Source organism: Arachis hypogaea, chromosome 2, assembly GCF_003086295.3.
Source record: "Arachis hypogaea cultivar Tifrunner chromosome 2, arahy.Tifrunner.gnm2.J5K5, whole genome shotgun sequence".
Taxonomy (NCBI): Eukaryota; Viridiplantae; Streptophyta; class Magnoliopsida; order Fabales; family Fabaceae; genus Arachis; species Arachis hypogaea.
In genome coordinates this window covers 7803074-7821620 of record NC_092037.1, presented here as the reverse complement: position 1 = coordinate 7821620, position 18547 = coordinate 7803074, and the positions used below count along the sequence as shown (strand labels likewise).

General features: G+C 29.5%; 1 protein-coding gene across 1 annotated transcript; it reads right to left on the bottom strand.

The window, feature by feature from the left end:
- Nucleotides 1-11442: 11442 nt before the first annotated feature.
- Nucleotides 11443-17986, bottom strand: LOC112735793 (acid phosphatase 1). The gene is made up of 3 exons (XM_025785290.3): nt 17382-17986; nt 16809-17021; nt 11443-11876 (listed from the first exon to the last, which is right to left on the bottom strand). The coding sequence occupies exons 1-3, from the start codon at nt 17774-17776 to the stop codon at nt 11699-11701; spliced, it is 786 nt and encodes a 261-aa protein (XP_025641075.1). The 5' UTR covers nt 17777-17986; the 3' UTR covers nt 11443-11698.
- Between the last annotated feature and the right edge of the window lie 561 nt (nt 17987-18547).

Here is an 18547-nt window from a genome sequence, read left to right as displayed (position 1 = left end):
GGCTAATATTGTTATTTTCTCTTCTTTGGTGCCTTTACCGTTATTGATGATCTTAGTGCATTTCCATCATTATTATCATTGGTGTATTCCCATCATCATCGTCATCATCATCATCATCATAACATCGGTGTCCAAGCATCAACCTCATTGCATAGTAGTAAAAGATGGCTCCAAAACATAGAACTACTCAAGAGATTGAAATGGAGGAGTTATGCCGTCAAGTTAAGGAGTTGCAAGAACAACTTGCAAAATATGAAGCCGCTCAAAAGAATCATGACAAGCAGAATGAAGATAATTATTCTAGCGAAGATGATAATGGAAATCCATTTCATTATTCTTCTTCGTCTGAAGATTTGTCCACAAGAAGAGCACGACACACGAAAGCTAAAGACTTAGGAATTAAAATTGATATTCCTGAGTTTGAAGAAAGACTCCAACTAGATGATTTTATCGATTGGATTTGTACAATGAAAAGAGTGTTCAAGTTAAAAGACATTTTGGACGACAAGCGCGTAAAGCTTATAGCAATCAAGTTGAACAAGCATGCATCAGTTTAGTGGGAGAATCTCAAGCGTCAGCAAGAAAGAGAAGGAAGAAGAAAGATCAAGACATGAGATAAAATGCGTCTGAGCTCAAGCGCAAGTTCCTTCCTGAACATTAAAGCAAAAGTCATTATCCGTAGAAGAATATATAATAGACTTTGAAGAGTTGCTTATGAAATGTGACATTCAAGAGCCTGAAGAACAAACAATTGCTTGTTATCTAGGAGGACTGAGTCAAAAAATTTTTGATGTTGTTCAGCTGCAATTATATTGGACCTTGGATGATGTCATTAGGCTACCATTAAAGATTGAAAAGCAAAAGATACAAAGGAATAACACTCAGTTGCCGAAAGACAAAGAAGTCATCCTTGATGTTCAACAAGAAGTGAGGGCAGGATCTTTTAAAAGTAACATGGATCGTGGATCATCAGATAAGAAATACTTCAAATGTCAAGATTTTTGGCATATTGCTGCTGATTGTCCAAATAGAAAGGTTATTATTCTTACCGAAGAAATGGTAAACAAAGAACCAATGAAAGAGCAAGAGGAGGAATGTGAGGTTGACTATGCTATTAAAGAAGTTCTAGCCGATTGTGGAAAAGTTTTAGTAGTTTGTCGAAACTTGAATACTGTAAGTAGGGGCAGAGACAAATAGGAGTGAAAGGGATAATGCCCCACCCTAAATTTTATTTTTTGATTCATAAAATTAGTGGATGATGACAATTAACAAAACTATATATATAATTATCTCTAAACTTTCAACTAATGCTACTTTATTAGTCCTTTAATCCATAATAAAAAAATCCATTCTTATATAGTGTTAATAAAATATAATAGTTTTAAGCCTAGCTCACTTTATTTACAAAATAAAATATAAATTTTTATTTTTCTTCCAATATCCTCGTCCACTCAAAATTTTTACTTTTATTTTGCAGCAGTAACAACTTTTTCTATTCTTCTCCTTCTTTATCTCTTTAATCTTTTTATCTTCAACCCTTTAACTCTTTTTTTCTTTTTTTTGCGGATTAAAAAAAAAGATAGTAATTCAATAAGTGGTTCTTCACTTTTTTTTTCAAAAAAAAAAAATTCTATTTTTACTCTTTTTTATTTCAAGAAAATTATTGAACTAACAACAAAGACATAGTCAAACAAAAATAGAGTAAATGAATTGTATTTAATATTACAATTTCTTAAGGACTAGTAAATGTTACGTTATAGAATGAAAAGATAAGAAGAATAATTATATATATCTAGCGTTGTAATTTTTTGTTTAATATTTTTTATTATTATTTTTCTATTAGTCTTACCTAATTTTTTTATGTTTTTTTTATATATTTGATTATTTACTTAGTTTACTATTATTTGTTAATTAAATTTATGTTATTATACGTTAGTTTGTTATTTAGTTTTTTTATTAATTAACTATTTAATTATAATTTTGCATTATTTATACTACAATGCTAGTACTATTGTTTTAAATTTTAATATCTTATTTTAAATTGAAATATACTTTTTATATTTTATAAAGATTATAGATTGTAATTTTCACTTTTTGCAAAACATACTTTTAATTATAGGAACTTATTTGGCCATTTAAATTATGAGTAAGTTCAAAATTATTGATATATTTTTTAAAAGAATAGATCAAGGAGATGAAGATATTTCTACTATTACTACTCCATACTTGAGGGGTCATCAAATTTCATTACTTCAAGTTTTTCATTGAATAGCTCAAAGTGTCCACGACTTCTTCCTGATCAATTGGATGTTTTTTATTTGAAAAGAGATCCTGGAATGCGACCAATAATTTGGAAGTTTCCTCCAAATCAAAGAGATGAAATCCGTCGAGTTTATATTAAAGTTAGGCCAAATCAACCAATTCTTGATAACTATCTATTTTTTGGTGATAAAAATTATTGTCATTTTCAAGCTTCATGGTTTAAATTGTTCCCATCTTGGTTAGAATATTATATAGAAGATGATGCCATATATTGTTTTTCATGCTTTCTTTTTGCTAAGAAACCTTCAATCAACACGGGTTCAAATGCTTTTATTGAGAATGATTTTAGGAATTAGAAGAAAGTAAATAGTGGAAAAGATTGTGCTCTTTTGAATCACATTAACAAAAGTCCCAACACATTCCATCATAAGGCGCTAAAATCATGTGATGATTTGATGAAACAATCACAACATATCGACAGACTTCTTCATAAGCAAACATTAGAAGAGATTGAAAATAATCGAATTCAACTAGGAGCATCTATAGATTGCATTAGATGGTTGACATTTTAAGGTTGTGCCTACATAGGACATGATGAAAGCCAAAGTTCCAGCAACATAGGTAACTTTCTGGAAATATTGAAATTTTTGGGATCTTACAAAGAAAGAATAAAAAAGAATGTTTTGAAAAATGCTCTAAAAAATGCTAAGTATACTACAAATGATGTCCAAAAAGAAATTCTAAATATTCTTGCTACTAAGGTGACAAATTTAATTAGAGAAGAGATTGGAGATGCCAAATTTTGTATTATTGTTGATAAAGTTAGAGATGAATCTAAAAAGGAGCAAATGACCATTGTTTTGAGATTTGTTACTCTAGATGGTTTTGTTAAAGAGAGATTCTTTGATCTTATGCATGTCACTGATATTTGTGCAACAACTTTAAAGAAAGAATTGATTTTTGTCCTTTCTCATTATAATCTTCAAGTTGAAAATATTAGGGGTCAAGGGTATGATGGTGCTAGCAACATACGGGGTGAGTGGAATGGTTTGCAAGATTTGTTTCTTAAAAATTCTCTACAAGCATATTATGTACATTGTTTTGCTCATAGGTTACAATTAGCACTGGTGGCAGCTTTAAGAGAGGTACTTCAAATTCATGAATTTTTTACTCAATTAAACTCTATTGTCACTATTGTTAGTGCTTCTTCAAAAAGACATGATCAATTATAAAAAGCTCAAGCAATTGAAAATGCAAACTTGGTTGCTCAAAATGAATTAGAAACAGGCAAATGTGCGAATCAGGTAAGCACTTTACAAAGAGTTAGGGATACTCGATGGAGCTCTCACTTTAATTCTATTTACAGTTTGGTAAAAATGTTCACTGCTACCAACATTGTTCTCAATAATATCATTGAAGACGGAACAATTTATGCACAAAGAGGTGAGTCTTATGGTGTTAGTAAAATATTATTGTCATTTGAATTTGTTTTCACTTTGCACTTGATAAAAGAGATTATGGGAATCACTAATGTTCTTTTTCAAGCACTACAACAACAATCTCAAGATATTCTTAACGTAATGCATATTTTTTCTACATCAAAGTTACTTTTTCAACAATTAAAAGATGGTGGATGGTGCAATCTTTTGGCAAGTGTTAAAGATTTTTGTGAAAAGCATAAAATTGAAGTCCCTAATATGAGTGCACAATATGTTTTTGAAAGAGGTCGATCTCATCAACCAAATATGACAGTTGAGCATCATTATCAAATAGATGTATTCTTAGCAACAATTGACTCCCAGATACAAGAGTTGAATAACAAATTTAATGAGCAAATAATAGAGCTTTTGACTTTGAGTTGTGCTTTAGATCCTAAGGACAATTTCAAATCATTTAACATTGAAGAAATTAGCAAGTTAGCTGAAAAGTTTTATCCCCTTGACTTTCCTTCTAATGAGCTAAATATTTTGAAATCTCAGTTGCAACATTATCAGTATGATATACCAAATCATTTGAAAGGCATTGGTACACTTTTTTAATTGTGCAACAAGTTACAAGAAACGGAAAAATCAAGAACTTATCACATATTTGATAGATTAATACGTCTTGTTTTGACTCTACCAGTGTCTACAATAACAACAGAAAGAATTTTTTCAACAATGAAAATTGTTAAGACAAGACTCCGAAGTAAGATGGTTGATGAATTTCTTGCAGACAATTTGGTCATCTATATAGAAAAAAAATTAGCAACTATATTTTTAACACAAATTCAATAATAGATGATTTTAAAAATAGAAAAAAAACGTCAAATAGCCTTTTCATGATACAAAATTGTAAGTGGTACCTTTTATATATTATTGTCTTACTTTAATTGAGATTATATATATATTTTTTTAATTTTATCATTAGAAATAGCAATATAAAATATTTTTAGTAAACTATTAAACACGGCCCCCTAAATAATTAGTCTAACTCCGCCCCTAACTGCAAGGGTAATAGAAGACGAGAGTTGGCGACGCCACAACATCTTTCACACAAGATGCACTGTTGAAGATAAGGTTTGCAAGGTCATCATAGATAGCGAAAGTTGTGAAAATGTTATCTCAAATTATATGATAGACACACTTAAGCTTCCAACCAAATTACATCCTCATCCTTACAAGTTACAGTAGTTAAAAAAGGAGAATGAAGTTAAAGTAACAAAGTGATATTTAATCCAATTTTCTATGGGAAGTAAATACAAGGATAAAGTGTGGTGTGACGTCATTCGGATGGACGTGTGTCACTTACTGTTAGGACGTCCTTGACAGTATGCTTGTCAAGCTATTCATGATGGTTTCAAAAATACATACTATTTTATCAAAGATGGCAAGAAGATCATATTAACTCCGTTACGACATGTAGAAGGTCAAAAGAATCAAGTTGAGCTATGTCTTTTTACATCTTTCAAGACCAAATGCACTCACCAATAGAATCTTTTGCCAACACAAGCGGAGGTTTTTTCAACCCATGGAGGATAATGCATGAGCCCTTTCCAACCCAGGGAGAATGATGCAAGAGCATATGTCTTTACATTTGTGTCGTTAATTAAAGCAGCCTAGTTTAGCATAAATTATTATATTGTGTTATAATTTAGTTCCACATTGTCCAAGTCATGAAGGTTTTTTTTTAATATAAATATGCATATGTACCCCTTTTGCTTATGAGAATGAGTTGATTGAGTTATATATTAAATAAGTTGTGTGTTTATTTTTCTCTAGACTTTTTGAGGGTAAGAAGTGCATCCTTGGCTTAGCCAACCAAGATGGGTTCTTAGCTACTTTCACCATAGTGGGGTTGTTAACCTCGCCTAGATTGGTAACTTAAACGACATCCCGACATCATTATCAACAAATTAAACAAGAACCAGAAGACAACAAGAGAAAAAGCTAAAAAGCTTTAGCAACGTCCCTCTAGAAAAGGTGGTCTAGTGCGCCTTCACAGGCTTTAACCACATCAGGTAATCTCTGCTATCCTTTGCACCAACTTTGGCAAGTCAATCAGTAGTATTGTTAGCATCACGCTTGATAAGATCAAACTGAACATTCTAATATCGAATCAGCAACTCCTGAATTTTGTTTATAAGATCTATGTCACAAGCATTATCAGAATTTCAAATACCACCCAGAAAAAGGAAGACGTCTAAACTATATATTTCACATATAACTTGTTGGAAGCCACACTCCCACGGTAGGACAAGGCCATGCCAGACCGCAAAGAGTTTGCACTTCTTTATGGTCCACACAGGAAGAGCCCCAGAGCAACCAAGAATCCAAGCACCAGCATAATTCCTTAATAGACACCCAAAATATGCACATCCCTACTCATCATAATATATACTAACATCACAATTAATTTTTTATCATATTCTATGGAGGAGGTCGCCAAATCAAACTTTGCTATGGAGAGTTAGCCGAGTAGAAGAAGAACCTTTGTCCTTGGATCTCATTTGCCTTAGATCTTGCTAGGTTAGCCATCCTCCTATCAGACCACTCAACAACGGCACCAAAAATATGTTGGCATCTATGTCTTCAAATCCACCAAATTGTTGATGAAAAGATAAACTCTCTTCCCTTGATATTATTCCTTAACCTACCACTCATAAAAATTGTCCTTTCTCTGGAGAACAAGACACTCCAGATTGCTTTGGTTGCCTTACACTCCCTAAGACAATGTAGGACCGGGTCATGTTATATCGAGGATAAATATTAGAATCAGCAAGACCTTTTCTATCTAAAGCGAAAAACAGTAGTTGGGAGGGTCTTATTAACCGCCAACCAAATAAGCATCTTAAATTTTTTTGAAATCTTTAATTTCCACAACCAAGACCAACCAGTCCCATTATTTTAGAATAAATGATCATTTGTACCCATGAAAGATGATAATGTTGACATATGTTCCCACAATAGATCGAAACTGATCTTGTACCCACGGAAGATGCCATCCGTGTGATAAAATTATCCTGTTTTGGTTATGCGCTTGCTTCGTTATTATCCGAACCTACGTGGCACCCCAACCCTCCAAAGCCATATTCCTCTTCAGTTGCAATTCTAATTTCAACCAGCCATCTCTATTCCATAGTGGCAGCTTTCTCCTTTTCTGCCACCACCGCCGCTCTTCGCCACTACTCTGGTTTTGAACAACACAAACACGAACACATACTCTACTACCTTTCCACTACTCTTGCAAATAATAATGACTTTACTTAATCTCTTTTTCATCCTCATGCTTTTACCCTCATCATTTGAGGCTTCACTTTCATCAGGCATCGAAACCCAAGACATGAACTCCATGATTGCACAAGCCTGCATGAACATCGAAAACCAAAACTCATGCCTCGTCAACATCCAAAACAAGCTCATCAAGATCGCCCCCCCAAGCCCCACTTCTGTGTTGAACGCCGCACTCAGTGCCACGATTAACGAAGCCAGGGGACCATCGACAAGATCACAAAGTTCACCATGTTCTCTGTGAGCAACTGCGAGCAACTAGCCATAGAAGACTGCAAGGAGCAACCACGTTCTCCTATAATATATCGTCAGTTTCCTGGGCTTGAAAAGATTGAAACTTTGATGTGGAATTCGAAAGACTTACTATTAGTTTCAGAAGACTTGAGTAGCTCGAGAGGGGAAGGAGTGGAAAAGATCGATTTTAGAGGGGTCCCATTTCCCTGTGAAATCGCGTCACATCTAGGGTTGATAGATGGTGTTGATATTGCAAAAAGTCAAGCGCTGGTAATGGATGAGGGTTTGGAAAAGAGGGAGAGTTGGGAAGGAGAGCGTGGGGATGAGGCGAAGGTGCGAAGGGATGGAAGAGCGGCGATGGTGGCAAAGGAGGAGGAAGCTGCCACCATGGAATAGAGATGGGTGGTTGAAATTAGAAATGGAATTGAAGAGGGATAAGGCTTTAGAGGGTTGTGTAATACCCTACCACACAGAGCCTTACGCTTAATTAGTAAAGTAGAGGTGCTAAGGTATTACAACCTCTAAAAGTAAAATACATACATAAATATAGTTGAAAGAATTTATAATTAGGAGCCTTGAAGAAAAAATTAAGCAAAAGCGAAAATAGAAAATCATGTCACACTCGCAAGGTTAATCGTAAAACGGATAGGTAAGATCAAAAGAAAGCTAAAAACACAATATACAGATCGGAGTTCCAAAATACAGATATCAAGCTCCAGACTCGACCTGCGAAACTAAGGTTGGCCAAAGTATGTAATTATATATTTATACAACCCATAATGTAACTAAAACTACAGAATAAACACATGTGTCTCCAAGTCAACCTCTAGGAGGGACAAACATAAAATATATACGGAGGAGAATCTATATACATATATACATAGCATCAATACAAAATACAACAACCCAGGATAACCAAACTTCACTTGCACAGGAAACTCCAGTTGCTAAGCGAAGTGACTCTCGACCTACATCTAAAAAACAATAGAAAAATGTATAGAATGATCCTGTTCTCAGCATGGTAAAGATTCCCACATAGTTAATATAAAAGGTCCCAGTAAAGCCAGAGGCATTCCTAGAACTCCGACACTCAGATTTCAGCTTAAAGATTCAACTAAACCAGAAATTAAGTAAGTTATCTAAGGTATTTCAAGTTCTGAATCTAACTTTAACCTAACACTCCACTTTCTATCTCTTCCAATCCTCCAAATCACCAGTGGAACAACCCTCCCCACACCTCCGCCAAAAGGGGTCTCTCAGAAAATATACACATACAATTCAAACAAGAAAAATACAGATAGAGGTGCAATTACAGCAAGCAGAACAAGTAGCAGATAAGCATAGTTAAGCAGTTATGCAAACCAAAACAATGCACACTCAAACGAAACAAACAAATGCATATGATGTATGCATATCCTATGGCTGATGAGTCTTATCTGTCGGTTAATATTATATAGCCAGCCCAATATATCCAAGTAGTTAACCGTTGGACTTTCCCTCTGTGCGTGCATCCCAAGCTCAAAAATAATATCCATGGAGTCAAACTCCAATCTCAAATATAATATTCCATGGAGTCAAACTCCAACCTCAATAATATTCCATGGAGTCAAACTCCAAACTCAATAATTTAATATTCCATGGAAAAATCCCAAGCTCAATTTATCCATGAGTGAGACACCCAAGCTCAAATTCATATATATATATATATATATATATATATATATATATGCCCATGGAGGAACCCGAGGAGTTAAAGTGCACAGTCACATCTTGCGACAGAGGGTCAACAATTACTCCCAATGTCATCATCATTGATAAAAAATTCATACTCAAAACTTAATTCATTCTTTTCTAAATAAATCAAACTCAAAACGTAATTGTTTTCTTAATAACTCAAAATCAAATCATAAACTCCCTAAAACCAAATCGTTCTAAATAACCACTTCAAACGAAACTTCCATTTTTCATAAAAATTTCAACAGCATCTCCTCTAAAACTTAGACTTTTGTCACCCTTTAAAAGTCCCAACCACCAAACCAAACACCTCTCAGTCATTCAAATCATTCCTAATATCAAATTATTTCAAAATCAAACCAATTTCAATATTAAATCTTGTTAAAAAAACAACCAACTTTAATATCAAACTGCTTACAAAACTGACTCTCACATCTCTCAACCAATCCATTCAATTCAATTTCACAAATTCGCCATCAATCCTCAACACATCAACAATCGCCATTATTTTATACCGATCAAAGTCATAATCCAACACATATAAATTCATTCATCCTTTATACATACATCATAAACCATATTCACAATCCATCAATAATTCATTCAATTCATTCCTATCTTCAGGTCTTCTAGCTTAAGTTTTTACGTGACATTAAACATTAACTACGAGAAACCGAAATCATACCTTAGTCGATTCCTTCCTAAACTTGGAACACCTCAAAAACCTCTCTTTTCACAAGCTCCAAACTTTCAGACGTCAATTTCTCAAGTTTAATCACCTGAATTTCATTCCAAACCGTCAAATTGAACTCCAATCAACAAGAATATAATCTAATTCACACAATATCACTATAATCATCATAGGATTTACTAATTCAATGATTCACAAGGGTTTAACAGTTTTTTACCTTACCCACGGATCAATTGGACAAAATTCAGTAATTACTCGCTGCTAGAATTCACCTAAACCATCAAAAAATCATTCAATTCCTCAATATCTAAATTCAAAACCTACGAATTTGAGGAGAAAATGAACTGGACAAAAAATACAAATTTCTTACCACTTTGTTCAGGTAGAATTAAAGAAAATTCTGAGACGAACACATGACCGCTGACGACTCATCAATCGGAGCTCCAGATTGAAAGTTATGAACAATTGAATTTCGATGGTGAAGGTTGGGGTTTTCTCGACGTTAATTTCTCTCTTCCTCTGTGTGAATTCCCTTTTGCTTGAGAGAAAAATGGCTGAAGCCACTTATAAGAAAGTGAATGGGTTGAGCCTTGGGCCCGGTTTGAATTCGATTCGATCGGTTTGGCTTGTTAGCTCGGTTTTAGATCAAAATTTTTAAAATTAGTGTCAAAATTCATCTTTTTTATATTTCTACTCATCTAAATTATAAAAAATAAATTTTTTAATTTTTTTGAATAATAATTAATTTATTGACTAATTATTTATTTATTTCGCGGAGTTTACAGGTTGGGGTGCCACGTAAATTCGGATAATAACGAAGTAAGTGTATAACCAAAACAGAATATTTTTATCATGCGAAAGACATCTTCCGTGAATATAAAATAAATTTCGATCTGTTATGAATACATATGTCAGTGTTATCTTCTTTTATTTATGGGTATAAATAGTCATTTGTTCCATTATTTTACTAAAATTTTCTTTGAGCAAGTCAAAAGTATTCAACTTTGGTGCTATCCTCTCTACGATTATTTGGATCCCAATACTAACCAGGGACATCATTACAATGACAAATTAGTAATAAGTGTTTGATGAGGTAAATTTATATTTGGAAAAAGAAAATTTAGAATAAAATTGAAAGGTTAAAAGTTGTAAAAATAATTTGCATGAATATAAAAATATTGATGATAGCATACCATAGAATTAAAATTTATTTTAAATTTTAGGTGCAAAATTAAATCAAATTAAATATTTGATATATTCTTAATTTTTTTTAAAATATTAAGAACAAAAAGAAAATCTTATCTAATTTATTTTTATCTTAATTTATTTTTTTAACCCTTTAAATTTCTTGTGCCTTTCCCATGTACCATTAGTTTTTCTTGAAGATCCTTTTCCAAAAGAAAGTTGAAGGTTTTAGAAACATTAGCAAAAAGGTAGAAGGAGAATTTCACCAATTTTTTGGGTAAAAAGATAACAAAAGGCCACTTGAACGAAAAATAAGATATTAACAGTGGTTATATGTGATCATTATAAGAGGGCATATATGTATTGTCATTTACTAGTATAAGAAAAACAAATATAATATCAAAAACTAAAGAAAACATTTGTAGTATAATTTTTCTTGACTATTAGTTATAAGATAATTATCACCATAAAAATTCATTATTATGGTAAAAGCTTAAAGTCTTATTACACTCCTTCAAGTGTTAACTAACACTCTCATATAACACTCTTTTTTAGACACTAACCTCATGAAACTCATAACAAAAATACTTTTTCTTTACTTTAAACTTGATGTAGCATAGTGATATATTATTTAAAATTTAAAATACGGCTAATAATAAGGAAAAGCTCTAAATTAATTGAGTGGCCAAACTAAGCATAATTTCCTGAGTACAAATTGGGGAAAAATCATTTTGGACCACCAATAATAACCATTTGAGAGGTAGGATACTTGAATTATATAGAAGGATAATTAGCAAAAAAAAAAAGTTGATGAGGTAATTCATCAAGAAATGAAATACATGGGATTTGGGAGCTTGAAAGTACGAGTGCCCAAACACTCTCCTTGGAGGTCACTCCACTGGTCTCCAACGTTGCCCCATATCCTGTAACCTTGTCCTTCAATCTCCTTCCTAATTGCTGACTTGTATCTCACTGCACTTTGCCCTTTGTATTCTGCCGTCCTACAAAATCACACTCAATTATTAGTAGTGGAACTCATCTATTAAATTAGATGATATTTGTTACTCATTGGTTTTCCTTTTCTTCACAATATTGTCACTTTAATTATCTATACTTCAGAAAGGTAACTATTTATATTATTTTCTCTTATTAACTTAAATTTTTGGGAAGAATAATTTTATAGCGTATGTTTATATTAATTGAAAAATTATTTGATGTAACTAACTTATTTATAGTATTATAAAATTTTTATTGTTAATCGTATTTAATATTGATAATTATATTGATATACTAAACAAAAATAAAATCTTTAATATGATTATCAAATTCGGTCTGATCCGGTCGGCCGAAATAAAAACTCGATTATCAATCCGAGTTGGGTAATTATTTAAAATGATCAAATAATTAACCCGATCAAATTTAATTAAATATGATAAAAATCAGTTAAGGTCAAACCAATTAAATTCGACTCGGTCAAATTTGATAAAACCTAGTCAAACTAAAAAATATTATCTTTTATACATGATATTTTTTATTAAATGTATTACATAAATAAAATTAAATTATATTTATAAATTTAAAGAAAAAGATAATTTTTTTATTAATTATAGTATATTTTTTATTTCTATAAATACTTGAAGAACATAATAAATATAAACCTAGAAAAACTTAAAGAGTATAATAAATATAAACTAATTGATGAGTTGTTAAAATTTAAAAATAATAATTAATTTAATACAAAATAAAACTAAAAAAATATTTATTATAAAAATAAAAATTTAAATTAAATTTTATATAATTATTTAATTTTGATAAGATTAATGGGTTTAATCTATGACCTAACAATTGAACCAATAATCTAGTGAATTAATAGTTTGACCGGTTTAATTTTTTATTTTATTTTGATAACTATGATCTTCAAAATAATAAATATTATAAATAAAAAATAATATTTAATATTTTTCTTTGTTTTTGTATGTTATTTTAATTTTTCCTTGAATACTTATCACTTATTTTTTATACAAGATTTATTATTCAATTATTAATTATATTTTTTATTAATAGAAGAACAAAACGTTCAAAATAAATTATACAAATTTATTCTAGAATGAGCAATTATACCTTTAAACTAAAGAGGAAACTAATAATAAGAAGTACTCCTTGTCTTTGACTTTGAAAAGGTCAATTTCGGCGCAGTTAGCATGCATGCCGTCGTAGACTTGGTCCACGACTTATTATGATTTCTATTTTCAGTCTTCTTGTGTAGTTTGTTTATTAATTAAAACTAATTCGTGAGGAAATGCTTAGAAGAAAAAAAAAAGAGTGTTTCTATTAATTTACTTTATTCGTTTTATTACTATACATGTGTCCTTTTAAAAGGTTAGTATATTTTAAATTAATTATCATTTTATAATTTTAATGAACATAATTTAGCCTTACAATTGTTACTTTATTTTAATTTTGTTATATTACAGTTTAGCTATTTTTTTCTTTGATTAGAACGATATTCATAAACTGAAGGGAAAGATGGTTAACTAATAATTAGAATGTTTCATTAAACCTATGATACATGGATACGGGACACGATACGACATGAGATATGTTGATATGCAAATTTTAAAATATTATAAGATATATGGACACATATACATATAAAATATAAAGTATTTTTTAGATAAATCGTAATGATATTTTGATATTTTATTAATATTAAAATATAAATTAATTTTTTAATTATTTTTAATATCTTATTTTAATTATATCAAGTATTTAAAATATTTTTTATTTTAATAAATAATAATATATACTATATCTAAATTTATTTCAAGAATATATGTTAAGAATAAGATTGGACACGCTGACACGTAATGGTATTTAGGTGTGTCTAAGCGTGTCCAGAGAAATTTTTTTTACTTTTTATTAAAATACGGTTGGACACAACAGACACGTATATCGAAAAAGTGTCGATAAATGTCGTGTCCGAAATGTGTCCGACACACGAACACAACAGAAGTGTCCGTGTTTCATAGCATTAATAAACACATAAGACATAAAGTCACAAAAAAAAACACATGAAAGTATGAAACATACGCTGATTGTTTTTTCATTTTCTTTATTATTATTTATTTTTTTTCCTTTTTTATCGTTTATTGTTACGATGACTTTCAATTTGGTAGTAGTTAGCGGTTAATTAGTCATATCTAAACTAAGTTATTCTCGTTATTTATCTAGCATACAAATCAATAGGAGGGAAATGATTTTGTCAATATGATGGGTCCGAATAAATTAAAAATGAAAAGATTGGAATTATTATTCTCCTACCAAATAATAATATCATGCAATAAAAATGTTACTGTGAATTAAATCATCATCTCAAACAATAAAGTTTAAGATTAGTGGGTCGGCATTAAAGACAATTTAGCATATGCAGTCAAAACACAAATATCAATTTTTTTTTTCTAAAATTGGTCCTTCATCCACATTGATATATATTAATATTATTATTTCATTTGTAAGGAGGAAGTTTCCTCCATCCACTAAATGTTAAAAAGAGAAAAAAAATAGAATCACGGAAAATGATAATGCCTTGGACAAACCGAATTTGTGGCCCTACCATTATACAGTTCTCTAAACTCATTCTCACCACGTTATTATAAAATATATTGAATAAATGGTGTCTTCTAATTGATCTTATTATCTTGAATGGAATAATAATACTCTTAAGTGTGGAAACTGGAAGCTCATATGAAGCTGTAACAATATATATATACCTACCACAACCACTTTTATTTGAAGATTATTATTATGTTATTTAATTTGCAGACTAGTCCATGCGTGCATAATGCAAACTCTGAATACAAATCCTAAAAATGATGAATGCCAAAGAAAGAAAGAAAGAAAATAGAGGCACGCATGCGTGGAAAACTGGAAATTGCAAAGCATGAGTGCACGTAGATAGATGATGATTCCCACACTAATATGGACATGGAATAAGATACAAAATATACATACACACCCATGTTAAATTTATGTTTTATATATATATATATAATATAAAGAAATTTTGTATAAATTATACTTAGATTTTAATATTTTATTGCACTTTTATTTTTTATTTTTTTAAATTATGTACAATATTTTAAATAATTTTGGAGTGTTAATAATTAATAATGTATATTATTTTTAAATTTATTTTAAATATATAGATTAATAAAATTAAACATACTGATCCATGTTTATATTTAGATATATTTAAATATATTTAAAAAAATATTTTTATTAAAATACAATTAAATATAAAATATATATATTAAATAAGCATAAAAGATGTGTCGTATTCGAAATATATTTAATAGGTTTACACCAAACAACTAACACAACTATTTAGACTTATCCTTAAAAATAATGATGAGAGGGAGGTTAATTTAAGATTTTGAAAAGCTGAATAAAGGTTTAGTAGTTATAAAATTAAGGGAAGAAAATGCATGTGGTGCAGTACTTGTTGGAAGTTTGATTGTCCACATGTATGTTAAAAAAAATTAGAGGATAGTGACTTTTGGATCATTGCTTCTAGGAACTTTACAATTACTCAAAGGTCAATCGATAATTGGAATCCACTTCAAAACCATCAATTACGCCACCTGTTCTGTCTTGTGTCTTAGGTGATTAAGGACATCATTTATCTAACAGTAGTTTATGCTTTTATGTAACTTTTTAGTTATATATTTTTTATTCTTGACTTTTATTTTCAATGATCTGATATTTAAAACGAAAGATACAGAAGACTCAATTTATTGCTGTATATAGTATGTACTTTTTTCTTTCTAGTTTCTATATTAAGTATTTTTTATTTTGTATTAATATTAACTTTACAGTTATTTATAAATTTTAATAATTTATTAATTAATTTATATTTTAAAAGAACAAAAATATTTTTTATTTAAAATAATCTGATAATTTTTATTTTTATTTTTATTTAAATATCAAAAGTACCATAAAAAAGATGTGTTATTTTTATATCTTGTAGTTTATAAATTATTTTAAAATTTAATAATTATTTTAATAATTGCATTGTATATAATTAAAATTTTTTTTTATCAAAACCACTCTCTTTAAACTATATAAATAGAGTAGTTATATTTATTACAATATAAATTTGTCTAATTTAACATTTAATTGTCTGAAAAGTCTCTATTTTTTGTTTGATTTTTTTTCCTTAATACAAATATAATTTTATATCTTAACTTTCATTTACTTGAAGTAATAAATTATAACTTGTATCTTAGCTTCAATGGTTACTGTTAACAAGATGATTGAAAAAAATTATTTGTTTTTTTTCCAACTTTATCCTTCATTCATATATATTATATATGTATATTATTTTTTAATGAAATTTTTAGTACTTAATATTCATATAAAAATTTTAATCATTTCTATTAATACAAATTTTTTAATTGAATTTTGTTATTTTTTTGTTTGGTTTTGTCTCGTTTTTATAGTGGGTTCTTGAATTAAAGTGTATTTTGTTTATTGTTGTTAATTTTTTATAATATGAATTATTAATCCTATTAGAAAGACTAAATTAAATTAAAGAAGAGTACTCAAAAAAAGAATACTAAAAATTATAACTAAAAAATATTAAATTTTAACCCATAAATTTAAGTTCTTTTCAAAAACATTTATAGTAAAAAGAATGCTAAAAAATGCGATTTTAAATAATATAAATTCATATTTTTTTAATAATTTTTATTTAAATGTAATTTTAAATAATGTAATTTAAACAATATTTATTTATTATAATATATTTTTATATAAAAATAGTCGAACAATATATATTTTAAAATTTAACACAGAACAAAGATTATCCATTATTAATAAGATTAAGAGTGAAATAATGAAAAGCAACCGTGATAAAAGTAATAAGAATAAATTACCTCAAAATAAGACGTTCATAGCCAATGAAACCTTGGTTATGCAAGTTGTCAGTGGTAATTTTACCAAGTGTTGCTTGGTCTCTTCCAGTTAGCAAGAATACCTTGAATCCTCTCTCTCTCAGTGTTTTGAACAATTGTAATACGGCAGGATTTGCTGGACACATTCCCTTCATAATCCATGCCTTGAATTTTGCTGAATCAAATGGATCGCATCTGCACATATAATTATCTTTATAAGTGAATGTCGCCAAAATAAAAACATAATTGAGTACGAAAATTTTATGTATATATAAAAAATTAGTTCTACATGTATTTTTTTATAAATATATATTATTTAATTTATTTTTAATATATATTTTGTATTTTAATATATATTTTAAGTGATTTTTTGTTTGTTTTAACTAAAAAATTAGTGTTTAAATTTTAGTTGTTTCATTCTCCTAAATGAAAATAGAATTTCACAATAAGATAAAAAAATAATATATTCATAATTTACATTTAAAATTGAAAAAAATGCAAAATTATTAAACTCTGTTTAAAACCAGAGTGAACAAAGAATGAGTATAGAAGTACCCGAATCGGTGTCCCTGGTAGTAAGAAAGGTTAGAGATGCAGGTATCATCGACGTCCAAAATCCAAGCATCCATGGAATCAGGGGAAAGAGTAATTTGAAAAGCATAAGCAATGATTTGGTTAACGATGAGGTTCATATCCTGCAGGTACTGACCACCAGTCATGTACTGCTGCACGTGATTGTAGCATTCCAGTGGCACTGTCTTCCACGACCGCACATTGTTGGCCTCCACTCCTAACCTCCAGCTCAGGCAATAACCGTCGTTGTTATCATTTTCACTCTGCCTTTGTCTCCGTCTTCGCAACATCGCCTCCACCTTCGCCAGTGATGACATCAGCAAATACATCAGTGCCGCAAATGCTCGTCGCACCATCTTATTCGTCATTAACATCATCTTTAAATTTTGGTACAATAGAGGCAGGATGGAAAACAAATTTATTGAAAAAAAGACAGAAAGAAAGATAAGGAGGGGAAATTATTGATTAATGAAAAATGTGTGTAGTGGTGACGGAGTCCTACAGCTATAATTTCCATTAAGAATGATGCCACACTGATGACGAGTTCCCCACTCGCATTTATTGACATAACTTTGTATGCGTTGCGTCCATAGCGAAGTTTCATAGAAATCGAAAGGAAAAGGTGCGTATCTTTCCCTTTTTTATTTTTTATTTTTTTTTTAATTTCAATAATATCTGAATTTTAATTGAATTATAATATAATTAATTTTGGTTAGACTATAGTTGACTCATTATAGATAAAAGTCCTTTGGCAATAATTTGTTTAGATTTTATTAATTTAAGACTTGGTTAATTTTTTTATAGTCTTTATGTATTTTTTATATTCTTTTTCTTGTAAAGAAATATAATGAACAATGCCTATTTCAAGTAGAGGTCTCAATTCAAATCTCAATCATAACTTTAGTAAAAAAATAATAATAATGAACAATTCACTTTGAAAATTATTAATTTTACTAGAAAGAATAAATTAAATAAAAAATTAATTATAAAATAATGATAGAGTTATAAGTAATAATAAATTATAGTCTAAAATAATATAAAATAAAAGAATATTGAGAGTATTATAAAAAATATATAAATTTTATTTTTTTATTTAATTTTATAAAATTTGTCATTATAATTTTTGTATACTATTTATTATTATAATT

What these genes read in the sequence shown, in the direction of transcription:
- LOC112735793 (XM_025785290.3), bottom strand. Translation starts at nt 17,776, where the DNA reads ATGATGTTAATGACGAATAAGATGGTGCGACGAGCATTTGCGGCACTG. An exon ending in TACCAGGGACACCGATTCGG is followed by an intron (nt 17,022 to 17,381) that starts GTACTTCTATAC and finishes TTATATGTGCAG; the next exon opens with ATGCGATCCATTTGATTCAG. An exon ending in TATGAACGTCTTATTTTGAG is followed by an intron (nt 11,877 to 16,808) that starts GTAATTTATTCT and finishes GTGATTTTGTAG; the next exon opens with GACGGCAGAATACAAAGGGC.